This window comes from Chiloscyllium plagiosum, unplaced genomic scaffold (assembly GCF_037043375.1).
Source record: "Chiloscyllium plagiosum isolate Xiang-an unplaced genomic scaffold, Cpla_swu_hap1 HiC_scaffold_15, whole genome shotgun sequence".
NCBI lineage: Eukaryota > Metazoa > Chordata > Chondrichthyes > Orectolobiformes > Hemiscylliidae > Chiloscyllium > Chiloscyllium plagiosum.
Genome location: NW_028270153.1, coordinates 32657086 through 32684850, shown reverse-complemented (window position 1 = coordinate 32684850; position 27765 = coordinate 32657086). Strand labels below are relative to the sequence as shown.

Genomic DNA, 27765 nt, shown 5'->3' with positions numbered 1-27765 from the left:
CATTAACGTCAATTCTACAGACACAAACCATAGAAAATTAGAAAAGGTGCAAACCATATATACTCGAGTAATAGTTGATCTCATGTAAAGGTCGACCCCCTATTTTTGGCTAAATAACTGGAATTTTCCCTATATCTCATGTAAAGGTCGACCCAATTCTTCACAGATAACAGGTCAACATTAATGAGTCAGTATGCTGGCTGTCACATCCAACTCCAGCTTTCCAGTCTGCTCCTTGTACCGCTCTGCTCTTGGTCTTCCAGTCCACTGGCTGTTGTGCACTGCTCCGGGTTTTCAGAACTACCATAATTCGTTTTTTTTCTGTCCTTTATTCGCTTAGAAATCAATTGGGCTTCTGCTAATGATACGGTGTGAATTTTGACGGGCATGAATTTCAGCCCCTCAAAAGTAGTATCCATGTAATAGTCCATAATAGTCCATGTAATAGTTAAAATAATCCATAATTTTAACCTTAAAAAGTAGTCAAAAATTCGACTATTACTTGAGTATACATGGTACATAAATGTAAGCTACTGTTGACAAGCATAGTGGGCAGATATTGCAAAAAAGTGGTGTGAAATTGATTTGATTTAACTGCTAAACAAAAGAAAAAGGAGGTTCTGTGATTATTAATCTGAGGAGAATTTGTGCTGGGGGTTAGCAGAGCAATTTGATTGCATTATACATATTTTGTGGGCATAGAACTGACATACCAAGGTATAATTTAGGACAGCAACACCCTTCAAACTGAAAAACTACTGACCTGATAATGGACAGGACCCCAATTTCCATCATCATTTAAAATGGACATTAGGGCATTGCTGTTGGAAATGCTGTTGTTCTTGGGTAAATTGGCATTTCTCAATTTTCATCTAGTGTTTTTTACACAAAAACTACACCTTTCATCAGTGGACTAATAAACGTTGAGATATTTATATGATTTTAACGACTCATCAGCAGCTTGTGAAATTTTAAAAATTATTATTCCCCATGATTGATTTTAAATAACAGTTTTTCAAATAACAAACATCCTTTTCTAACAGATTTGTATTTCAAACCATTTACTCTGTAAATTGAATCAAACATTATAAAGAGAAACGCAATTTTTTTCCCATGCCAAAGTAATCTCAAATGGAGTTTTGCAAGAAAGCTTTTCTACTGCTTGAGGCAAATATTATTGTGCTTAGAAAATGTATTATTGGACATTAACTTTCACATTATGCAAAATTAGGAACATTTTACATGTACTGTGTGTGTTTCAGGCAATAGGTTCATGCAAGCAATTGTTAATTTTGTGCAGTTCTAACTACAGGAATAACTGAAATTGTTAGTTTTTTTGAGTGTTCAGTATGTTGAGATTTGATATTGGCAAATAGAATGACACTGATTTATTTTTAGTAGGGATGTTGTACATGTCAGCAGCAGAAGCAGATCTGCCATGTCAACATTGTTGCACTAGTTTCAATTTAACAATAACAAGGAACCAGTTCAATCCTCTAATACCATATTTTTAATCTGTACCAACTATTGTTTCTACTTTGTAATGAAAGCCTATGACCCTGATGAGTCAGTTCATTTTATGGTAAGAAGTAGTTCATCCTTCTTTGAAATTAATGTTTTGCTTAATTATTTTAAATTTGCTTCTGGAATGTTGATCCTGTTCATCCTTGGTTGCCCTGAGAACATTTAGAGACACCACGTATTGTAGAACCAGAGTCACGTGCAGCACAGATAGGTTAAGTCTTGTTTCAACAGTTTTTAAGCTGCATTTAAGTGAAAAATTACCAGATTTATTCATTCAGTTTCACAACTTACTATATGAACCTTTGAGCTCATGACCTCTGGGTTGGCAGTGTAGTAGGATAACTGCCAGGCTATCATGCCCTGATATTAATTGATGATTTAAAACCTAGCAATGCTCAAAATCTATGAAAGAATGATTAAAGAAAAGTGTGCACAAAGGAAAAAAATACTTGAAGGTACTAAGTTTTATAATATTCTGGTTTAAAATCTCAGAACCTCATTTTCATAAGTCAATTCAGTTTGGCTTCAGTGATAATTGCCATGATCAACCTTGGTTTGAAATGTGGCCCCTGGTCAGGAGCTCAGATTTGGAACAAATTTCCTGCTCTACAAACCAGACCTGAGGAAAAAACTGTCCTTGATGTACAGATTTTTGTTCTGGAGATCAGCATCAAAATGGGAGTTTTGCCCACTGCCCCAGAAAGAGTAAAGAGGCTCGTAGTGCATAAATGGGAGTGTTGAAAGACCTGACTTGGGGTTGCAGCACAAAAAGAGGCATTAATCAAGAAAAATTTTCCAGCCCTCATCGCTCACATCCCCATGTTCCATCCTTGCCAATGTATTATACCTCATATCACCCAGCCCCCTATGACCCCTCAATTCCTTTATGCCAACCAATGTCACTCTACCCATCCTATGGCTTTTCATACCCTTTTTTCAAATCATTCTGCCATCATTGCCCTTAGCACCGTCCAGGCTAATTCACTCAGTCCCATGATTGGCGAATCTCAGAACCTATGCTGAGATTAAATAAAGTTATTAATTGACTGTTGAATTCACTTAAAAATAGTTTGAAATGATAAAAAAAACCCAATCACTACAATTAGCTTCCTTTAATCTCTTATAAAAGGAAGCTTTTGTATTCACAGTCCCACTTCAAAGACTCTAAAGAACTTGGAACTGCCCTTCAAACTGCGAACTAAAGGCAAACCACATTGAGATAATGAGTGGTTGTAAAATCAATCACACAGCACTAATCCCGAGGTTTATGTCAAGAGAGAACAGAATTTTTTTTGAACATTTTTTAAACATTTAAATGATGGCAGATTTAAATGTCTTGAATGCTTAACAGCTTCCTTTGACAGTTCCAGTGAATTTATCCACTTCACATGGTCATTTATCAGCATTTAACAATCTTAAAGGCTGCTTGATGTTCTCCTTTTTCAAAGAGCAACTTACTCTCCTAAAAGCATCCTGAAGATGTCCCTGGAACATATCTAGAGAATACCTTATTGTTCCAAAAAGTATTGCTCCCTCTCCAAATAATTTTGGAAAGTTCAGAACTTCTTCTACTAGGCTGAAACAGCAGAGTTTTTGTTTTGATATTTCTCTGGTGGAAGAGATGCAGCTTCCTTAGTGAATACTGGGTGTGCATTGTGGCACACTCCCACGAATGTAATTGGGCCTGAGTTCAAGATGGGACTTCTAGATTTGGGCCACCAGTGCCATGTTTAGACCATAAAATGTAGGAGTAGGAGTAGGCCATTCAGCTAATCAATTAGATCATGGCTGACCTGATAACCTTCAACTCCACTTTTCTGCCTTTTCTCCAAAACTCAATTCCTTTACTGAATAAAAATCTGCCCATCTCAACTTTTAATATAAGTAATGACCCAATCTCAATATCCCTCTGAGATAAAGATTTCCACAGATTCACAACTCTCTGACAGAAGAAATTCCTCTTCATATGTGACCCCTCATTCTGGGATTATATCCTCTGGTCCTGGACTTTCTCACAAGCAGAAACAACTTTGCCACTTCTACCCTGTCAAATCCTCTGAGAATCTTTCGAGTCTAAGTGACCCTTTGTCAAAGCTTTATCCTCTGAGAATGTTGTATTTTTCAATAAGGTGGCTTCTCATACTTCGATATTCCAATAAATACAGGCACAATCTACTCAACATCCCCTCATAAGACAGTACCTCCATACCTGGCATTAGCATGATGCATCTCTTTAAATTGCCTCCAAATTCACTATATCTTTTCTAAGATTACGGGCCCAAAACTGTTCACAGTATTCCAGCTGTGGTCTGACTACTGCCTTATAATAGTTTGAGCATTTCCTTATACTCCATTTCCTTCAAAATAAATGCTAATATCCATTTTGCCTTAATCTTACTACAATGGAGGAGGGGTGGTGAAGTGGTAATGCTTTTGGATGATTAATCCAAAATCACAAGCTAATGTTCTGGGGACATGGATTTGAATCCCACTGCAGCAAGTGGTAAAATCTGAATTCAATAGTAAATCTAGAATACAAAGTGAACCAAATGGCAACCATGTCAGCCTTGTCAATTGTTATAAAATCCCAACTTGTTTACTAGTGTTCTTTAGGGAAGAAAATCTGGCATCCTTACCCAAAACAGTCTACATGTGACTCCAGATCTGTGACAACGTGATTGACCCTTAACTGCCACCTAAGCATTAGGAATGAGCAATAAATGCTGTCTTAGTCAGTGATATTCATATTCCATGGTCAAATTAAAAGAACATTCAGTGCCACTCAGTCCCATGTGTCCTTTTGTGCCTGATATCCACCTCACGTCTGACCTTCAACTGTCATAATGCTCTAATTGTATCTTGTTCCCTAACCATGGTCTACCAAGATCCAGTGATTTACTATAATTGGGAAAAAGAAAGATTCCAGATTTAAAATAGTGGTGACTTTAACATAAGCTGTTAGCTTTAGTATGGAGTCTTTCTATGACATAATTAATACGTGTATCCATTTAAATCAGGTTGCTCTTTTCTGTATGTACTCAGGAATATTCTTAACAATATTTCTCATTTCCGACTCCTCTCAACTCCCACAAACATTGCCAACAGCATTTTCTTTCGCATTAGCCACCATTCAATAAATATAATGATTCTAAACCCCGCATCCTTATTAATTTCTGTGATCACACTCTGTTCTACTTTCTTCCAATAGTTCAGATTAGCTCACTCTCTCTGTTCTTGAGCTCACTTTGCACCTATCAGTGGCAATGATTTGAGCCACCACTACTTTGCCCTTTCGAATTTCCTTGAAGTCTTACTTGAATCTTACTATGTTTTGTCCGCATTTTTAATTGTATCTTAAAAATTTATGTCAGTAACAAAATCTTCAGGTCACTTTCTCTACCTCTGCTCCTAGGTCACTCTCTTTTCCCAAATTCTTTTTGCGAAGTGCCTTGGGAAATTATGCTGTTAATGGTGAAACATACGTTCTGGTTGTTGCTGTTGAACTATTGACTGACTTGCAACTAACTCTGGTGTGATTAGTGAAAAACAAACTGGTCTCTAACTATTTACAGGATGTGTAGGTAGTTCAGAGTTGTAGCAGTTTTTCAGCTTCTATTGGGGCAAGTTATGAAACATAACTGAATTAGCTTCTGCCATAGGAGAGCAGAGCCAGCAATATGTTCAAAACTTACTTCATGAGCTCAGGGTCCTCTTTATCATCCTTGGTCGGTGTTAATTTCTGTCCACTTTTCTTTGCACGTGGGCACCCTGACAAGCTGTAAAAACAACCAGAATGGGACTGACTCATAATGAAGGGCATGAACTGCTGCTGCTTGATATGAATGCATCTCAAACAAATGAATAATTGTGGTCGCTGTGAATTATTTGAGAAGATACATGGGTAGAAACTGTTTGCAATAACAGCTTATGAACACTTAATGGGATAGATTTTAACTTGCAGGTAACTGTCTGGCAAAGTGAACTGGCTACCTCCTCATTCCTGCTATTGGGAGTCTTGAGCCAGTCAGAGAGATGGGGCTTCATATCCATGGTTATAGATACAGGTATTGTGATGATCTCCTGCTGCATCTTGCTAACTCTGGATCACTAGAATATTAGGCAGTCGTGCTAGCCCACTAAGAGTGGGATATGGGTGAGACAATGACTTTTTGCATAATCAGAGCAAGCTCTCCTACTCCTTGATTCTCCAAAATTTTTAATCTACACACTTTTTGGACTATTTTAGGAACAGACACTGGTGTCTTTAAGAGTGCCAAATGCCAGAATTAATGGGTGGCACTCGCTTAACAGCTATGCATTCCTGAAAATTGCAATTTGACTCTTTACTATGTCATAGTATCATAGCATATGGCCTGAAACAGGCCAATCTTCTGGATGCCCAATGTAAAGACCCTTTAAAAACTGCACACAGCACAGCATCTGTGTTAATAGGTTAGCACATCTATTGGGAGAAAGTGAGGACTGCAGATGCTGGAGATCAGAGCTTAAAAATGTGTTGTTGGAAAAGTGTAGCAGGTCAGGCAGCATCAAAGGAGCAGGAGAATTGACATTTCTGAAGAAGGGCTTATGCCCGAAACGTCGATTCTCTTGCTCCTTTGATGCTGCCTGACCTGCTGCGCTTTTCTAGCACATCTATTGGTTCTTTTAAGGCCAACTAGGCCAAATTAAAATTAGCCCTAGTTTGTATAATATTTCTCTATCAGCATTTTTAGAGGATGTATTAACCCATTTAAATTAAACAGGCTACCTCCATTGAAATAATAAGCATATAATGACATTAAGTGTTAATGTGCTATTATTGCTAACAGGAATTTCCACACCATAGTCACAGCATAAGGCCTTTCAGGGTAGCTGGTCATTCTGTTTAATTTTTCATTCCTAGTTTGACAAGAGGAGATATTTTGTAGCAAACTCTTTAAATGCCCTATCATTAATTTAAAAACAAATAATAAATTCAAGAGCAGCAAGACAAGTAAACTGTCCTGTACTTGAACAGTTTAAAAGCATGCAGTATAAAAAGAAAAGCTGACCCAAAATTGCAAGGAATTCATCACCCAGAAACCTCAGACCTTATTAATTCTGAAAAGATTTGAGGGTTTAGTTCTACTTCTTGATGTATTCTTGGAATAGATCAGCAAAGAATGTTGCAAGTTCTGTACGTAACACAGTAAGATAGTTATGCAGTGGTTTCCAAATGTTTCGATTTGGGGAAGTACACACATTTACTTAGCAACCCCCTTCCCTAATTGCAGGAAGTGTCAGCTAACTCAAGGAAACTAATACTCTCTGTAGAAATTATTTTTCTTATTGTACAACAAATGAACAAAATACATAAAAATGTAGAATTCAGAACTCTTGAGAAGCTACGTTGCTGAACAGGATGACGGTATGATGGACAGAAATCTGATGACTTTGTGGACCTGATGGGATCCACTTGAGTATCTCACAGAGTTTACAGACCTTGGTTTTAAAAACCAACTATATCAGCATTTCTGTCCACGAGAGGGAACCCATCTGATATTGAAATCTTTAGCTGATCAATGTTATAGGCCTCACCTTCTGTGAGAAGTATAGTTCCCTGTCACATGACCAGACCCATCACAACCAGGAGTTGGGCACCTTGAAATGAAATGAAACTTACTTTAGCATATTCAGTAGGATCCTTTTAAGTGCAATTAGAGAGGATGGACAAAAGAGTTCCTTTTAAGTTAAATCACATAAGAATAGCTATAATAGCACTGACTGAGGTTCAACTCACAAAGATTTATTGACTGGGTAAAATGCAATTTTCTTTCCTGGTAGAAAAGAAATGCAAATATTGTAGAAGCAGACATTTAACAATTCAGTAGTTTTTTTTAAAGGAGCCCGATTCAACAAAAATGCAATTTATAGACAAAAGATAAGTTTACAACTTAAGAAAGATAAAGTTAAAAATGTAAAAGACACTTGAATTTTAATAGATCATGTTCTTTTTGTATAAGAGGTTTGAGAACACAACAAATCTATGGAAAATTCCTCCTTTTTAAACTTGCACCTAAGCAAATTCAATTGCAACAAATATGGTCATAATGTGTTTCTGCAAAAAAAAATGTCCTAATTAAGTTAAATGAGAAAATGAATCAAGTGTCAAATGGCTGTAAGAAATTAAAGATAGTAACAATACGTGGCTGAACATGCAAGCGTTATAAAAACTAAACATACCTGAGTTCTGAAGAGTGGGCAGCCATGAGGTTTCTTAAACTTTTATCTGCTAAAGGACAACCAGAAAGACTGCACAGAAGAAACAACAGAATTCAATAAAATATATTCTTAAACACCAAATAAGTAATTTACCAATCTTTTACTGTGTTGCAAATAACTGAATGGTGATTTCATGAACAAAAAGTCACCAACATACCTACGATGCGAAGCATAATTTCCAGTTATGTGACCACTGCCATCACATCCAGGGGTTGGGCAACTGGGAGAAAATTGAAGCAACATGACAGTTAAGACTAGTGCAGTTCATTTTACTGGTAGAAGCTATATGAAAGAATTGATTCTGAACAAAACTAAATAAAACAAAAGTAAATCAAAGGCCAGCCAGTGATATCCACGTCCCACAAGTGAATAAAACAAAAAACAAAGCCTCATCTGTAAGGGCCTTCAGATCTTAACCAAAAATAACTACTTCAAAATGATAATAATGCTTTTCTTTCCTAAAATGTTTCGTAGATATAAAATGTATTTTTTCTTTGCATTTTTCTTTTATTGTTAGAGCTGTTTGTCACTAGCGACTTGAAAGGGAGGATAATCTGCTGTCTGAGTGATTTGGTGAAAGGTGTTTACTGTACTGTGAGCTGCCCATCTCAATTTCCCCATGATAACACATCTATGTATCATTAGTGACACAATAAGAACGTAGAAATTCAATCCCACTGACAGGTATGCTGAAATAGCAAGCAGTTTCAGGCCTTAGAACAGTAACAATCTGCTTTGATAGCAGGTACTTTATCACTGTGGTATAACGAGAAACAGAACATAACATTTCAGGCATGCCAATCCTTCTTGTTTATTTGCTATCTACTGGTAACAAAGCTTTCAGGCAGCGAGGTTATTTACGTTATTAATTCTTTCTTGGCATCCTTGCATGAAAATTTTAGTTTGAGGCTTGAACTTGTGACCTCTCCTGGGTACTTTTTATCTTCTATACTTTCATCCATCACTTCCAGATCTCCTGCTTCTGATGAAGGAAATGAAGATGTGGCAGGTTCCATCTAGGATCAGAGAATATAATTATTTTCAAAGAACTTTATTAATTCCTAACCTCTCGAAATCACGAGTTGCATGCCACTTGTCAGAAATCATAATCCATTAAATTCTGAATCTGAAGTGTACATCATAAGTTTATGATAGAATGGAAATTGGGTATCCAACCTCCTATTTTCAATTGATGCCAAACCATTTTTGGATTGTAACATGCCTTCTAAATAGCTGTTTCTGTCATCGGTTTAAATATGAAACAGTCTGTTTAAGGAGCATAACGCCAAATTCAAACAGCATCACTTGGTTTGGAGGTATTGTTAATTCTATTGGTTTCGTTTTGAAATCACACATCACATCACTGTCCCATAGTTGGTGACATCGAGGGTGCAGTCATAGAATACTTGCTGTTTAATTCCAACCACAATGTAACTAGAAATACGGCTCTGCACTCTGACTGGTAGATCTTAATATTCTGAGGATGTAGGTAGGAATATTCACACTATGTATTGTATTTTACAATATTTTATTCCAAGAAATGAAATAACACAAATAGATAATATGTTAAAATGTATTTTACAATTAAGGATCCAGATTTTAGCAATTTTTAGGTGTTAAATTTGCAAATATCTTTTTAAGAGTCAAGTTGCTGGAGACAGTCTTTATTTGATGTGGTTGAGTTCTGACTGTAGAGTTATGCTGACTGTAGAGTTATACTGACACTTTTATGTTAAGTAGTCAGGCAGGACGCTAGAAGAACACAGCAAGCCAGCCAGAATCAGGAGGTGGAGAAATCGACGTTTTGGGTGTAACCCTTCTTCAGGATTGGGGGTGGGTGTGGGGGAGCTGTAGACAAAGGGGGTGGCAGGGGCAAGGTAGTGAAGTGGGTTTAGGTGAAGTATTTTATGTTAGCATGCTCACAGACAGCTTTGTATAAATTTGAAAGTAACCTAAACTTTGGTGCCAGTATATTACTCTGATGAAGGCTGCAGTATTCAATGTGTTATCCTCCCTACATTTTGTTTGTTCATAGAATGTGGATATCGCTTGTAAACAGTAAGGTTGAATAGATTTATATTCACTGGAATTTTGAAGAATGAGAGGAGATCTTAATGAAGCATTTAAATTCTGACAGGGCTGGACAGTCTAGATGCAGGGATGATGTTTTAGATGACTAGTTACCCCAGAAAAAGTGGCCATGGTCTCAGAATATGGGTAGATCATTTAAGACTAAGAAGAGGAGAAACTTCTTCACTCAAAGGGTAATGAATCTGTGGAACTGTCTACCACATAAGGTTGTGGAGACCAAGTCATTGAATATGTTTATGCAATAAATAGATCAATTTCGAGACATTAAAGTTGTCTAAGGGTGTGGGGAGAGGGTGGAAATATAGCATTGAGATGGAGGATCGACTATGATCAAAGGAATTAGAGAGCAGATTCGATAGATCGAATGGCCTTTTGCTATTGCTATTTTCAATGTTTCTATTGATTGCCCATTCCTAACTGCCCTTGAGATGGTGATGAGCTATCTTCTTGAACCCCTACTGTTCTTATGGTGCAGGTACATTGTATGTAGCCCTAATAAAAATTAGTAATGGTTTATTTGGCATTATGTTTTGTTCACATATACTGTATGTTGAGAAGTGTCATGATTTGATGTTTAAGGTAGATCAACAAACAATGTAAATACCATCATAAAACACCTTCTATCCAGCTGTTCCAGAGTCTCTTGGGTCTGATTTACCCACTGTGGTCTAGGTCTAAACATAAAATAAGGTTTTCATACTTGGCAGTGTTTTCAATGAAAGGTAAGGAAACAGTTGCTTAAAGAGCACCTGTTTACTTACTGTGTTCCATATTCTACACTTCCCTTCTGACAGACACAATTAATTCCAGGATTGAAGATAACTAAAATTCACATAGCTATTGTTTATGTGTAGTAAGCCTCATATTTGTATAAATAAGGTATTTCTGAGATGATCTAATTTTACAAGACACTTACATACATTTGCACTAAGTTCTAGAATAGCAATAATCAAAATATCCTATGTAGACAATTCTTAATTTGAGCTGACTCATCAGGCAGGGAGGAAGAATTGGATCTTGAGTCAATTTAGTTTCCTTAATGAGCCATCACCAAATGCAGGAGAATGGGGAGAAAAGGGGAAATTGATGAAATCAGTGAAATTTCATCACTGGAATAACTGATTGACATTAAATTAATTTGAACTTAATTTGAACTAATTAATGAGTTACTATGCTGCTTTTATCAGATGACTGAGTTTGTTCATGAGATGAATGGTGTACTTTTAGTTCAATTTTTGTTGTTGGATGCCACTAACTTTAAAGCAAATAGCATATTTCTTATTAATTGTCAATCAAACTCGATCCTGCCCAGAACTCACTTCTTCAGACTCTTCTTCCCTTTGTTTGCTTGGCTTTGTGTAGTCAATAGGACCATCATATTCATCCTGTTTAGAAGTCTGACTGGACTGTGGTGAACCCATGACGCTGCTACATGTGCTGTTGCTTCCATGAAGATAGGAGGATGATAAATCTGCTGACCTGACATTTGCGCTTATTGCAGAAAATACATTTTCCCTTTTACGGTTTTTATTCATGCTGAGATCCAGAGTTCCATTTTCATCTACTTCAATATCCATATTCTACAAAATAATTGAACAAAAATGTTATGAAAAAAGTTATTTTTGAGAATCTAATCATATCTTTTGTTACTTTAGTATGCATGGTTAACAACTTGATATTAAGAATGGATCTCTCCGAATTATTGCTCATTGTAATTTCTTGAATATACCATTCAATAGAGTGATGCAATTAGGTCTTCTGATTTCTAGATTTTCAGAGATATGATGTGCCCTGGAGATGCATTATAGGGTCACTCTGAAGTCCCAATGTACAATGGCAATTGCCCAAGAAATGTGATCTTCAGAAGGGCAATTCCCCTGCTCCCGAGACTCCTTGAAAATTGCCCCAACTCTGAGTTGCAGTCAGACACCTTGGACAGTTTCCATTTACTTACTGGACTTGCAGGTGAGACAGAAAAATCATTGTTAACTTCTGATTAACTAGACAACTGATTCCACAATCGCTCAAACTGACTCGCTGACGTCCGGACTAAATACCTGAATTCCTGACTTGTATCTGATCCCCTAGATTACCTCTGATTCCCTGACTACCTCACCACCTCCACCCCACACCCCCCAACCCGTCCCTATTCCAACTTGCCACCTTATTCAACCTATCCACTGTCCACCCTTCCTTCTTACCCACATATCTCACCTCTTACATCCCCCTACCTTATCCACTTTGTCTCTTTTGCCATCCTACACACCTATCTAACACTTTCCTTCTAGGTTGTAACTCTGGGATACTCAGTCTTTAATTACCAGGTTATGGCACTTGGTGTCACAAAAAGGGAATATGACTTCTATATGGATTCCCTGCACCACTCTCTCTGACAAATTACCTAGCTGAGCCACTTCTGAAATATCCTCCTTTACACGATTCTTCAGAAAAATCTAAAGAAGGTAATGGTATTATTTTAGCCCAATCAGAGTCTGAAATATGGAGCTGAATGTTATGGTTTTTTTGGCTGTCAGTTTCATTGAGTCTTATGGAGGGTTTCCCACCACAAGTCTTTGTGAGATCTCTCAGCTTATCTGACCAAATTCGCATCATTAACTCCCAACCCACCCATACCTCTCACCTAATTCTAGCCCTATCTTACCACTTGGTGTTCTAGAACTCACTGGATAGCCACTGATAAACCTGTGTCCCTGTGCTTATGCTAAATGGAAAAAGCCACTATGAACTTGAATGAGCACTGGTATTCTGAAGCTGCCCCGCTTGGTGATGAGATTCATTCTGAACATGCTGGAGAAGAGAAAGGTGGTGGCACAGTTCTCCAAGAGTGACCTGGAGGGCCTGGTGAACAGGGTGGTTCAAAGCATGCCATCCTCACCCTAGCATAAGAGGCACACCATGAGACATAGGCAACCTCTTCTGAGGTCTCCACTTGGGTCAGTGCAGTCTCAATGGTCTGGAGGAACAGTCAGCAATGTCGCAAGCAGATCAGTGGTCTTCATTACTGCTACCAGGGTAAGGGCCACACTCTCCCTCTCCTATCTAACACTCATTCTATCTCTGCTATTGCACCCACCTCCTACCAAAACTCTGCCACTCTCACTATTGCATGCAACATGTTCCCTTAGTTGTCTTCACTCTCCACAACCCTCCCACACCACCTACCTTGTGTGGCCTCTGCACTGCCTACCCACTTGCTTGGAACACTTCATCACCTTTCCTTCATTTACATCAGCACGAACAGCTGGGCCACCATCTTTCAACATACTCAATCCCTCTCATTACAGGGAAAAGCAGCCCATATCAGGGTGGAAAGAGCCAGGATTAGGAAAGGTTTGGATGGATATGTGAACTAATGCAGGCATGAGGGACTAGTTTAGTTTGGGAATTTGATTGGCTTGGACTAGTTGGACCAAATGGCCTGTTTCCATGTTGTGGGATTCTATGACAGGTTGAGAGGTGACTGATATCAAGCTCCTCACTCAGTACAAGGGTAGAATCCTGTTCATCGCAAAAGAAGACCATGACCTTTCCTGTAGGGATGTCATGATATCCAAAAACTGCCAACCGAGTAGGTACCATGCATCATTCCACTCTAACCCTCACATTAACCCTCTTGTCAGGGTAGTTCATTGCACACAACTTCTAACCATTGACCATGAAGCCTTCTCTCCCGTGTCTTGCAGGGATGTCTACGACCCCTGTGGAAAACTGGCCTGCTTGACAGAAGCCACATCCTTGACTTCTGAGGAAGAGTGTTCAGAAGACTCACATGAAACACTGGCAAAGTTGCCTCCTGCACTTGTTGTGAATGCAGACTCAGCAGAAATGTCACATTTAGAAAGTATGGGAGCACAAGTTGGTGAGCACCTCATTTCAGCAGCTTTACAAGTGGCTGAGGAAGAAACTGCCCAAGCCACCTGTATTGTGAACTGCCAGAGACCTGGTACCTGCTCAGTCCCAGGTAGGAGAGGACCCTGTCTCCACTTGGGGAGACTTTGTCCACACAAGTGGGGAGGAAGGCAGGAGTGGCAGACAGTGTGGGATGCAGTGGCCCTGACTGCCCAGAAGCTACAACTACCATGGTGACCCACTTGCCTCAAGCATGCAATCATTTGGCACACTCCAAGGCCAACTTGGCAACAGTGCTTGGACAGCTGGGTCTAATACCCCAAGGTCTACTGGATACACGAACACTGTTTCAGCTATTGGTCCTCATGGCTGAGGATATGGTAACAGGGGAGTGGGGATTTGACGCATTCTCCAGCTGAAGAAGGGCTTATGCCCGAAACGTCGATTCTCCTGTTCCTTGGATGCTGCCTAACCTGCTGCGCTTTTCCAGCAACACATTTTCAGCTCTGATCTCCAGCATCTGCAGCCCTCACTTTCTCTTGTAGTTAAGGGAGGCAACGAATTGTTCCCAATGCCAAGCTAGGCACTGCTGGATTTCACGTGTGACTCTGCCACATTTTTCGCCGAAGTCCACCTCGTTCAGGCCCTGAAAGATTCCACCTAGGGTTTCTGGTCCAATTGGAAGTTCTCATTTTACTTCCTGAATTATTCTGCTGGATAATGGAGCTGGGTGTAAATCGATTTGTAATTATAACATCACCAAAGCACAATGACCTGACTTGCTACAGGCTGAGGTCAACTGCAGGACAGTAAAATGACTGCGTGTAAAGACTTGGCTTTTCCTCACCTCAGAGGAAACTAGCATTACACGATAGCCTTTCCTTTGAGTACTTTCTTTCTCATTTTGTGACAAAAAAAAATTTGCATCAGTGTCAACTGTGACAGGCATCTCTTAAAATATTTCCGTATATAGAACACTGTTAAAACACATGAGCTGAAGGCAGCAATCCACTTACTTTGTTAATTTTCATAGTTGTTGACAAATCTAAAGACGCACTAGCTTCTGAATTATACATGCCTTGTCCAATATTTCCTAAACATTCTATCCAGTTTTATAGTTAACAGAACACAATTACTTACCTTTGAGGGATGATCCTGATGCTTAGTGCTTAGATTTTCTGGCATTTCCCAGCAACGTGTAGATAGATTGAGGATAGCCGTTGCAGCCATATGTGCAGCTTCAGCATCATGAGCATAGTCATATCCACCAGATGAGGATGAGCTTTTAACATAGTTAGTAGACAAACTGTGACTAGGTGAGGAGGCCTTTGGAAATGGTTTAGCTGTGCAGGAACATATATAATTTTGAATAGGTTAGCAAGATTCCATTTCAAATTATTTCAGTAATACCATCGTTCATGAAATGATGTGGATCATATCAAGGGTACAGCTGACTGTAGCAGATTTAGATTCTGAACAGACTTAACCTTTTCAGGTATAATGCAATGTATTTGCCTCAGTTTGAGATACAATTGGAAATACTCATAAATGCAAATATTTAAGATAATATTTATGTCAGCACTTAAGAACAGCTTTTCCATTTTATTAGGGGGAATTTTCAAGCTAAAATTGCTAATAACATAATCAATTCAGTGCACTTAATCTGAAATGTGATATCCTAACATCAAGTGACAGAGGCACCAGATTCTAGCTTTTATCCAGTCTTTGATATAAAAAAAACTTACATTTAAAGGTTTTGGGGGAGGTTTCAGATGCCTGAAGCTTTGGAGCAATCACACGTTTCCCAAAAACCTGTGCATCAAAACTGGCATAATCAAATGTAACCTTGGAGTATTTCTCCAACTCCTTTGCGAGGTTAGCTCGAGGCGTGACTGGCAGCATGTTAGGCCTGTAACTATAATGTGGAATCTCCAACTGTTTCACAAAGCACATCGGCCTGGAAGACATAAGGAGTTCTTAGGTGAATTGTAAAGCAATGACTAAGACTGTGCAGCATTCATTTATTTAAAGATGTCATATTGAATGAGCAAAGCTGTCTTCATTTCCATTCATTTTACAATACTAGTTTCTGCAAAAATGCAACACAAAGTTTAACCGTATAATCAAGCTGAGAATGCCTGACAGTTTCTCCTACAATGGAAATTTCTGGATGTCAACTCGCATTCAGACAATCACAAGATTAATCACAGCATTGTTACAGTATAGGAGGAGGCCTTTGGCCCATCGAGTTTGTTCCAGATCACTAGACATTTTGACTTAATGCTGTTCTCCTTCCTTTTCCCGTGTAGCCCTGGACATTGTTTCTTGTTAAATAATCATCAAATGCTCTCTTGGATGCCTCAACTGAACCTCCATCCACCACACTTCCAGGCAGTACTCTAGACCCTAATGACAAATGTTTGCTTCTTTTGCAAAAACACTTTAAAACTACATCTTCAGCTTCTCAATACTTTTATGAGCAGGAACAGTTTCTTTTCACATGCTCTACCTAAACCCTTTATGACTCTGAAGATACCTTTTATCTAAACATGTATTATCAATGTAGCGCCCTTGTTGTAATTCACCTGAATGTCATGCATGCAATAAATGTGGAACAAGGGGTGCTGTTTTAAAATTAGCAGTCGCATTTCCAGAATAGAGATGATGAGAAATTTTCTTGCAGAGTGTTGTGCAGCTTTGAAACTCTCTGTTTAAAAGGCGATGAAAGTGGGGGTCATTGAATATATTTAAGGCAGACGTGGATAGATTCTTGTTGAACAGGAGAGTGAAAAGTTATTGAGGGTAGATAGGAATGTGGAATTTGAAATGCAAGCAGATCAGCCATGACCTTATTGGATGACGGAGCAGGTCCAAGGGGCCAAATGATCTACTTCTGCTCTATTTCATATGCTGACAGGAACCATTGCCGAGGTTGCTACATTCCATCAATATTTTATCACTTATTATTCGAGCTACTAACAATCAGCCACAAACATGTGAGTGAATGTAACATTTACTGTTCTGATATTTCATGAATTTGGCACAGACCATCCCCCAATAGAAATGAATATTGAAAATTCATTTCAAGAGTGAAGGTCAGTGAAGGTCTACAGAACTGTCCTCCAATGGATGATAAATCCTGAAAAATATGCTGATTACTGTGCCCAGATTCCTGACAAGTGCTGCTGTTGTAGTAGAGATATATGCTGAGTGTGAATTTGTAATATACCAATATACATAAATATTTGCATACTCTAAGATATTGCTTCCATTGCTTTTAAATATCAGCTTTATCAAACATTGTGCAAAAGTTCCATATTAAAATTGATAAAACAAAATATACTTCATTAATCAATGTTACAATTATTTAATAATGTGCAGACAATGCCATTTCAGGATACGCACATGCAAATGGGATACCTAACATTTTGTTCTTGATTACATAAATAGTGGTGCACAGAAGATGTTTCCTCTAATTTGCTCTCACCTTTGCAGTTTTCCCTAATTTGCCTTAGACTGTTGGTATAGTAAACCTACCTCAACACTCTGTCAGAACTTTGGCTGCTCTTGGGAGATTCACTGTTATGCTGTTTCTCGTGAGATTTTGCCAGTTTCTCAGCAGCAGCAATGGGGCATCCAGAAAGGCTGTGATAAAGAAAAGCTGCAATTTAAGTCTGAGGATAGCTTTGCATCCAAATAACTAAAGAAAGCTATATTGCAGCTACTTTGGACTGCATTTTGTGATAACCCCGTATGAATTCTTTACCATCTTGTACCATCTGTCATTTTTTTTTAATGGAAGGACCCATTCATTTTAAGTACTTCATGCAAAATGAAAAAAAACATATTCCTTAATTTCGAGATCAAATTAACTTTTCACTATTTTGGTGCTAACTGAATTCAGTAATTCCTTTTATTCAACAAGGTAACTATTGTTAATTAAATCCATGACTTTCTGTCATGCAGGTTATTGCTCACAACAGGTCCAGGCCAATCAAGGCTTGTGACCAGTGTTTCTGCTCCACTGTGAATGGTGGGGTTGTGGAGAAAGTAAGGACTGCAGATGCTGGAGATCAGAGTCAAAAAGTGTGTGTGGCAAAAGCACAGCAGGTCAGGCAGCTTCTTGTATTATGTTAGTTGAGGACAAGATCAGGTTCAGATGTGATGTCTTCTTGGACAGTTATCAGGAACAGCTCATTTTTTTCCCCCTCTCCCCTAACCCAGAGGCAGGAAGGCAATGGAGACTGCAGGCTGTGTGTGGACATGGGACTTTTCAGTTCTTATTTTGAGACACTGACTCAAACAAAACAATTTATTGCCTACCTTTTTAAAACCTATTATGCTAAAAATAGTATCTTAATTTAATTCAGAAACCAAATATATTAACTGATTGAGAGAATTGATAAGAACCAGGACTCTGCCTTTAGGTAACTGTCTTGATTTTCCTACTGTATATTGTAGAAATGCATAGCGTTGGTCTTGCTGTGACATCAGCCATGATGGTGTGGCACAGTGTACCGAAGGACAAACATGCAATACTAGCTACCCCTGCCTCCTTATCTACCCAATTCTCTCTGAAAATCCAAAATAATTGGCACAAAATATCTTTTACCTAAGGCTACATAAAGAAACAAGGAGTTCAGATTTTTAAAATAATCAAAAAACAAGAAGAAATTTTAGCTAGATTTAATATCTATTTCAATAGACTGAACTGCAACTGTTCTGCCATATCTTTCACCTTTAAATTATGACAAAGTATAACAAATCAGTTATATTAAGGAAAGATGCCTACCTCCTGTGTGTATTTCGGTTACTGTTGACATGCCCCTGTCCCGTGCAGCCTGGCGTGGGACACTTCAAAACATTTTCATGCATGGCAAGTACTGAATAGCAAGTGAAAAACATTAAGTATCAAACACAAATTGTCTTTTTTGGTCCGTAGTGATACGACTTTGTATTGGTGTTCAGATAAAGCTTGTGAAATCCATGTTGTTTGGCAATTTTACTTTTGGGCAGTTGTGCTTTGATTTTATGGACCGAATCATAATCATCAGTTAAGTAGCTATTCTTTAAATGCAAATGTTACGGGATATCTAACCTTGGAAGGAAGGAATCACAGGGGAATATAATTCTGTAGTCAAATGCTATTCACACTCAGTTTTCTAACAGGGGTCACTGAATAGTGATGAAGGACAGGAAGCCTGAATGATTTTCTTGCTTGTTTGGGAATGCTGAGGTGAACTGTACTGAACTTCAGTTGCTATTACCTCAGCATTGATTGGTAAGGGACTATGGAACCTTCAAGCCTATATGATTCAGTTATAAGTTAAGTTATACAATGTAGGCAAATGACTGAGGCACTGAGAGTGCCAAATTAAATTATCAATATCTTAAAATGCTGAAGCAATAATTCATCCACAAAGTGAACAAAAAACTGCATCATTTCTCTTACTTATTAATAGGGTTGTTTCAATTAATCAAGGTACAGTACCTCACTGATAGCATCATTTGAAATGTAAGTGTTTCTCGCATTGGGACAAATGCATTTGTATCAATGTAAAATCAGGAGTATTGATTTTATTTCATGGTTTTTATCAAATAGTTCAGTTTATGCAGAAAGTTTGACCCATTTCACTATTATCACACATATACTATAAAGGGTAGTTCAGATGAGTAGGGTACATTCAGGGGAAGTCAGTTGGTGTATGAAGAAGAAGGAAACAGCTGATAGAGTTTTCAGGAAAGGTAGGAGGATGCTTGAGTGGTGCATAAATGCTGACATGGACTGGTAGGGATGAATGGTCTCTTTCTGTGTCTCATATTTAATGTAATTCTACATAATACATACTTGCTGAGTTGACATCACTTTTTTTCTGAACAAAATAAGCTGCTTTCACGTAACTAATTTTTTGATATTATGCTTTTGAATTAAAAGTGATTGGCAAATAATGACCTTCACTTATGTTTTATTGCAGGATCATAAATCATAATTAGCTTGGTCACCTCAAACCCATAAGCAGCAGAAAGTTGCTAAGCTGAGCCTGTCAAATGCTGTTAGCAATGTTTCTGCACAACTATTGTGCATATTCATATCAAATTTTGTAAAGACATTTATTTTAAATAGGTTCACGGTTCCATTTAAAGTATCTGAGAGAATAATGAATGTGAGAAGATAATTTGTACAATATAATTGCTGCAAAAGACTATGATGAAACACAAAGATAAATTTACTGTTGACACTCCTGACTGAGAACTTTGTCTTCTGGAAGTGAATTTCAGGAGTTTGGCTGAAAATTCTCACTTATTGGGCAACCAAGATTGCCTAAATAGAGCTTTGAAATTCTGAACCAGGAGAACCAATTGCTAAAATCAACCCTGTCTAGCAATGCTGTCAAGTCATTTCAAATAAGGGTCCCTATTACAAAAAGAAAGCTACTCACTCTCTGGAGGTATTTTATCCTTGTGTGGGCATCCAGAAAGACTACGATGGTGTGGATACAATCCTGTCACATGACCAGTGCCATCACAGCCTGGGGTAGGGCACTTGATCTCCCTCTTCTCAGATCTTGAGGGATCTATACAACAGTGTGAATAGAAAATACCAATAATCAGAATTCCTTTGCATACTCCCTATCATTAGCTTATTGCCTAAGGTCATTTTGGAAGCTTATGAAGCACAGTTTGTGTCAGCTGCAAAGAACTGTAGAAAAAGCTGTTTCCCTGTCACATACACTCTCACTGCTACTGATAAAATACTAAGATTTATTTACTTTACTGGTACAGTTTCCGTTTATTAAACTAAACCAGTGAATAATTTAAGGAAAGGGAAGACAACAAGGTATATTCACAAGCCTAAGGTCATTTAGCAATCTCATCCATTCAGAAAAAAATCTACCATCATTATGCAAAATGATACCAAGGGTTTTGACTCCAACACTTTACCTTGAAATTGATTCCATATGTTGACTATTCTTAGTATGAAAAGCTTCCTGACATTAGCCATACATTTATTGTTTATTCATTATGTTTGTCCTCGTCCTACTCAATCTTATAAACAACTTGGATTTTACAGCTCCCCACTAGGAGTGGTTTTTGGCATCGGTATATGTAAAATATGTTGTGTGACTAGCCCATATCTTACTTGTCCAACCGTGATCCATACCTCACAATAGGCAAGCAGGTAAGGCACCCAGTCGGTGCCTGCGTTTAGCCCTATTGACACCATTAAATGCCCAATTTATTGTCAATTAATAGCCTCAATCTGCTTTCACTGCAGTTGCAGGTGGGCCACAGGGCAAAAACCATCACAGTCTTCAGCTAATTTGATTCACTTGATCTTAAACCAAAGATTGGCTGCAGGCACTGGATATTACAAAGGCTATGGGTCCTGATAACAATTCAGCAACAGTCTTGAAGACTTGAGCTCTAGAATGAGGCTGCATTTCACTTAGTGTGACATTAGGTGCCCCAGCAAAACTGAAGTCAACGTGAATCAGGGGAAAACTCTATGCTGGTGAGTAACATATCTGGAATTAAGGAAGATGGATGTGGTTCTAAGAGGTCAATCATCTCAGCTCCAGGACATCTCTGCAGGAGCTCCTCAGCAAAGTGTCTGAGGCACAACCATCTTCAGCTGTTTGCTGATGATTATACAATGTTCAGCACCAGTTGTGACTCCTCAGTTACTAAGTAGTTCATTTCACATGAAGCAAGACCTGCACAACATCCAGGTTTGGACTGACAAGTGGCAAGTGACATTCATGTCACACAAGTGCCAGGTAATGAATATCTCCAATAAGTGAGAATATAACCATCATCCCTTTACATTCAATGGCATAACCATCACTGAATCCCTCCTACTCTCAACATCCTGGGAGTTACTATTAATCAGAAATTGAACAGGACTGTTAAATATAATAGTGTGGCTACAAAAGCAAGTCAGATGGTAGCACATTTTCAGCAGATAACTCACCTCCTGCCTCCCCAACACCTATAGACCTTATACAGACACAAGTCAGGAGTGTGATGGAATACTCACAGTTCCAAATACATTCAAGAGGCTGGACACCATGTAGATCAAAGCTGCCCACTTTATTGTCACCACATCCACACTTAAAAATCACATAACATCAGGTTATGGTCCAACAGGTTTATTTGAAAGTACTAGCTTTCGGAGTGCTGCTCCTTCATCAGGTAGCTACCTGAAGGTACAGCGCTCTGAAAGCTAGTAGATCCAAATAAAACTGTCAGACTATAACCTGGTGTTGTGTGACTTTTAGCTTTGTCCAACCCAGTCCAACACCAGCACCTCTACATCATGACCACATCCACAAACATTCATCCCTCCATCCCCAACACTCAGTGGCAGCAAGTGTACCATGTGAAGAGCACTGCAGAAATTCACTAAAGTTCCTTAGATAGCATCTTTCAAACTCTCAAACACTATAACTTAGAAGGAAAAAGCTGCAGATACATGAGAACACCACCACTTTTAAGTTCCCTTGCAAGGTGCACACCATCTTAACTTGGAAATATATCACCATTCCTTCAGTGTCATTGAGAGAAAATTCTGGAACTCTGTCCCTCACAGCATTGTGGATGTACCTACACTGAATGGATCATAGTAGTGCACAAAGGCGGCTCTTCACCATCTTCTCAAGAGCAACTAGGGATGGGCAATAAATGCTGGCCCAGCTAGTGATGCCACTTACCATGGGTGAGTTAAAAAAAAGTATAAAGGAAGGGTGACACATCAATTGAGGGGAGTCCTTTTCTTATCGGGGGCATCTCCACTACTTCCTCTTTGGCTATTCTCCAAAACCCATTGTTCCTGCCTGTTTGTGTGCCCTGACCCTCACCAAGTCCAAACTCTCAACCCTAAAAAGCCTCAGATTTACTAATTTCAATCAGCATTACTCTTCTCTGGGAGATGCTTGAAGTTTCTGTACAATTGAGTTCTAGTTCTGTTGGGACTACTGGAGCTAACCAAACAAACAGAAATGCTGGCGTGGGGCTACCTGTGCACAGAAAGCTGGGAATGTCTGAATTCAGCTTTCTTATGCTGCTCGCAGTGTTTTATCTGCAGGGCAGGTTTTTAAGTCAGTCGATTTGTGACTGATCTTTCTTCCGGGGATCGAAAAATATGCCCTTGATATCACATCACTTATCTTCAAAGATAGTTATATTTTTTGCTGATGAATTTTAGAAGTTTTGTTCAAGTTAAATATAAAGACTTTGAACTAACTGCACGTTAACGAACATTTGAAGATACATTTTAAATGATAATCGTTTCATACAATCTTCACTGAGCAAAATGTAATTCAATTAAGTATGGAAAATTACATGGGTTACAGTTGATTATGGTTAATAATGAGTGTAAAAGTCCATTATTCCAAAGAGGTGAATTATAATTCCACTATTCAGCAACATGAAATTAAAAAAATATATATAGTTCACTCCAACAAATTATTACTTAATGGTCATTTCAGGGAGGATTTAAATCTTAAAAATGAATCCACATGGAATAAATAGACCATTGCATTATTCATTGGTATGTTACTGATGTTCTTCCAATTGTATTAAAGTCCCTTGCAATATTTTATTGTTTTAACACACAGTGACAAATGGCTTATCTTTTATGCATTGAATCTCTGATATTGAAATTACTGCATCTGACATGAACCTATAAACACTGAATGCCTTTGTATGTAATTTTCTCTGTTATTTCAACAAAGCCACAATCCATTGATTTTATACTGGAAAATAACATCATAAAAGTGCAAAGGCAGGAATTTCTGGAAAAAAAACATATTAAGTATTTGTATTGTATCATTACGCCTCAATTTCAGGGCCTTTAATTTTTATTTTCTTTTTAGTTACCCTTGCTTAGTGAACATTGTAGGTCATGTTAGTGTTAGACTCCAACACTTACCTGTATCTTACAATGAAGGGATCTTTTAACAGAATGATATTAAATATTGTTAGTTGGATTTTTTTGGCCATCAAACCAACTGGAGATAAATTAAGATTTCAGACTTTAACTAGAGGACTCTTGATGGAGTGCAGAATCAAAAACTCTGGTAACTCTTTGTCCTTCCTATTTCCCATCTGCAGAAGCCAACTTTGGCTTTCTATTGTGATACTTCCGAAAATCAACGCACAATAAGATTAGAAATTGGACTGTCTTTGTCTATGCAGCACCATAAACTGCATTTAGCCAATAAGACATCCTGTGGACTTTCAGCTGAATATGTTATGCATAAACAATAAGCCACTTGTAAATTCTCTTCGCTTTTCACATAAGTAGAGTACCAAAATGTTATAATCAACTGCTGTTTTTACAATATTTTGTGTTTTTAAACTGCATTCGGTTGAATAATTTAGAGAAATGCTTCAGTGTGTTTAATAGCTCTGGCTTGAGTGCTAGCACAGCTGCAGAGCATGTGTAATTTTCTCAGTGTGTGATCAGTTATTTTATGCATACCGTACAGCACGTGTTATGCTCAATGTGGTGGAATAACAATGTACACCGCACTGAAAATTAATTCCATGTACATAGAATAATCAAGTAATTGCTGTCCAGGCTATAGCCTGCCACTTACCTTTACTATAAAGGTTTTTCCTCATGGAATCCAAAGACTTATTTGTTTTTTCTTCCAAATGGATATGCCTCATCTGTTCCCCTGATAGCCTACTGGGCTCTCTGTTTATGTCTTCTCTCTTCATCTTCACCTGCTCAGCTTTCAGAGCAATGGCCTGCTCTAGGAGCCCAAGATTTCCTTTTGTCATCATGTCATAAATTTCTGACTCGTCAGTGATTGCAGATTTTGGAGGTAAACTCTCACTCTCATCAGTGCATTCATCCAGATTGTCCTCCGCTATTGCTGAGCTTTCTGACTTTGGTTGTCCTTCACAATGGCTTTCCTGTTTTGTCTCTTGTGATATCTGTACTACTACTTCAGCACTGTCCTTGTATTGCACATCAGTGGACTTGTTCTCCCCCATATCCTTTTTATCAGCCTCATCAACCTCTTGTTGGAAAACAATTGTCTGCTCGCTGCAGTGAGAGGAATCAGTCATGTCCTTAAATTCTTTACATTGTTCTTCGTTTCTTTCATCACTAGATGGAAGCACATTTTCGAGTGTATTTTCTTCAATTGAATCGTGATCCTGGTCAACTTCCTTTTCGCATTCAGAATCTTCAGTCACAGTCTCACTTTCAATAATTTCCTTCCCAGAATCACTTTCTTCTTCCATTGCCTCCTGATGTGTGCTGTCTTTTCTATAAATGCAAGTCTCTGTAGGTTGTGACTCACTGTTACTTGGCTTTTTATCTGAAAATGCAGGAATTGCGGTATCGTCTACTATTTTGCCCAGGTTTAGAAGTGACTTGGCAACTAATTCCTGATAGCTAACAAAATCGTCCTTTCGAGTGCTGACATTCTTGGTTCCATCCTCCCAATGATGCCGATCATCTGATCCTTTATGCCTGCCATCTGCAACAAAGCAAAATGAAACATGTTTAACTTCCATTATGATTGTGTACTTTCAGGAGAAATATCTCAGAATTTTATTATTAAATATTTAATTAAACTTACACTAATTGAGCGCCTGTGGCATTGCTTGTGGGAAGTCACAAGATATCCAATTAATGGCTGGAATGTGATTTAAGATAGCATGCAATGTTTGTTAAATTTTTTTATTGAGATGAAACCATTTAAATGTGTCCCTTTATGGTTAAACAGACTGAAAATCTTGGAGATATTTAGAGAACTTAGAAGTTGGAGAATGATGCTTTCAGATTGCCAGATGTATGTACAACTTAGCTCTAAGTCAGAAGAAACCAGTATCAAATTATACCTTTTTAAATTGATATTTTTGGCACATTTGAGTGTGATGTCCAAATGTATTTTCTATTTTCCAAATGTAATACATTAGTCTACTACATTAATCTAACGAACATATTTATGATTTTGTTTAAAGATTACAGTATTCTTTGGAACATTTCTTTGCATTGCATGGTGGATAAAAGTTAATGATTTCCATAATGACCGTTGTATTTCAGCAATAAAATGTCACCACATCTGCATATAGTTGCAAGATGTAATTTACACTGATTTATTATACTAGTGGAGGTATGGTGGCACAATGATAGCATCCCTGACTATAATCCAGAGTGATACTCAAGGCGATTTTGACCAAGGAAAATGTGTTCATTTTAAAAAATTCATTTATGAGATAAAGGGATTGTTGGTTAGGCTAGCACGTTTTGCCCATTCCTAATCACCTTGAGGACAGTTCAGCATCAACCACATTGCTGTCAGTCTGGACTCACATGTAGGCAAGGCCAGGATGGCAGTTTCCTTTCCTAAAGAGCTTTAGCTACAATGATTTAATGGTCATCATTAGACTATTAATGTCAGATTTTTTAAAAAATCAATTCAACTTATATCATCTGCCATGGCGGGATTTGAACACGGGTACCGAGAACATTACCTGGATCTCTGGATTAACAGTCCAGCAATAACACCACTAGGCTGTCACCTCATTACATGGCTGAATAGGTTAAGTATCAGAAAGTAAAAGTGAGAGTGATTCAACCACAAGATGTAAAGATATCATCATCGATAACTCTAAGATACGATATGCAAGTAAAAGTGCATGTCCACACGGCAATCTGAACTGTGGACTGTGGGTTGGTAGCGGGGTGGGGTGGGAGGTCTAGTTGGCTCAATTGATCATCAGATTGGTACCAACAAAGTTGGGTCAGAACTTCATTCTAGCTGGCGTGGATTAGTCTTCTCAGACCTAACCACAGTGTTTTGAGCTGGACTTGCCTTCAGGACAGAACTCTAGAAGGTGATTATATTAGTAGCAATGTGTGTAGACTGGACAGAATCTGAAGCCTGGATTATCTAACTACAAAAATGTAATGATGTTTAGTCCGGCCATTGTTCATATACTCCACAGGAAAAAGAGGTCTAATTAAGCAATTCCAGGTAACAGTAACTGCTTAGGAGCAAATTACCCCAGGTGTTAGAATCTGTACTGAAAACAAAAAATGCTGGTGATCACAGCAGATCAGTTAGCATCCATGGAGAGAAAACAAGCTAATGTTTCAAGTCTAGATGACACTTTATTAGAGCTGATGTGAAGTGGAGGGGGCAGCATTTATGCAATAGTTGGGTAGGGGGAAAGGTGGAGTTCTGGGGGAGAAAGAATGTTGATAGTTCAGATTAAGTAATTGGAATGTGAGAATGACAGAACAATGGTGTGTCTCATTGCCAGACTGGAAAGAATAAACTGTCCCACTAGAGTGGGGGGAGGGGAGAGAGGACATAGTGACAGGGAATATAACAAATAAAGCTAAAAAAAGTGGAAGGAAAGGGATTAGGTTCACAATCTGAAGGTGTTCAACTCAGCATTGACCCCAGAGGATTGTAAAGTAACAAGTTTTAAATTGAGATGTTGCTCCTCCTGATTTTGCTGTGATTCACTGAAGCGTTGCACCATGCTGAGGATATATAAGTGGCCACGTGAGCAGGATGCTGTGTTAAAATGACATAGGTCATGTTTACGCACGGAGTGAAGGTGTTCTGGAAAGTGGTCTCCGTGTCTGCATTTGGTTTCTCCAATGCAGAGTAGGCAACACTGGGTGCAGTGAATACAATACACAAGATTGAAGGAGGTACAGGTAAAATGCTAATTCACCTGGAAAGATCATTTAGGCCCTTAGATGGTGAGCAAGGAGGAGGTGAAGGGCAGGTTTTGCAACTTTTGCGATCACATGGGAAGGTGCTGTGGTAAGTAGAGTGCTGTTGGTGGTCAAGAAATGGATGAGGGTGTCCCGAAGGGAATGATCCCTACGAAATGCAGACAAGGGGAGGGAGGGAAAGATGTATTTGGTGGTAGTGTTCTGCTGGAGTTGTCTGAAATGACTGAGAATAATCCTTTGAATGCAGACGCTGGTGGGGATGAGAGGGACTTGTTCATGCCGCTGTGAGTGATGGGCAGGGGGAA

The 27765-nt window shown here is 38.5% G+C and overlaps 1 protein-coding gene across 11 annotated transcripts in view; it reads right to left on the bottom strand.

Moving 5' to 3' along the window:
• The window catches only part of LOC122560152 (myelin transcription factor 1), a 79491-nt gene that overhangs the window by 36178 nt on the left and 15548 nt on the right, over nucleotides 1-27765 (bottom strand). For 9 of the 11 annotated variants that reach the window (XM_043710467.2, XM_043710468.2, XM_043710464.2 and 6 more), the window contains 12 exons: nucleotides 24348-25241; nucleotides 20187-20321; nucleotides 18539-18629; nucleotides 17284-17391; nucleotides 15492-15703; nucleotides 14887-15089; nucleotides 11196-11456; nucleotides 8647-8801; nucleotides 7943-8005; nucleotides 7747-7815; nucleotides 7102-7164; nucleotides 5217-5300 (listed from right to left, as the gene is read on the bottom strand). In XM_043710467.2, coding sequence (XP_043566402.1) covers nucleotides 5217-5300; nucleotides 7102-7164; nucleotides 7747-7815; nucleotides 7943-8005; nucleotides 8647-8801; nucleotides 11196-11456; nucleotides 14887-15089; nucleotides 15492-15703; nucleotides 17284-17391; nucleotides 18539-18629; nucleotides 20187-20321; nucleotides 24348-25241 — 2338 coding nt within the window. The remainder of the gene's footprint in view (nucleotides 1-5216; nucleotides 5301-7101; nucleotides 7165-7746; nucleotides 7816-7942; nucleotides 8006-8646; nucleotides 8802-11195; nucleotides 11457-14886; nucleotides 15090-15491; nucleotides 15704-17283; nucleotides 17392-18538; nucleotides 18630-20186; nucleotides 20322-24347; nucleotides 25242-27765) is intronic. The other 2 variants (XM_087994858.1, XM_087994861.1) reach the window with 2 other exon arrangements.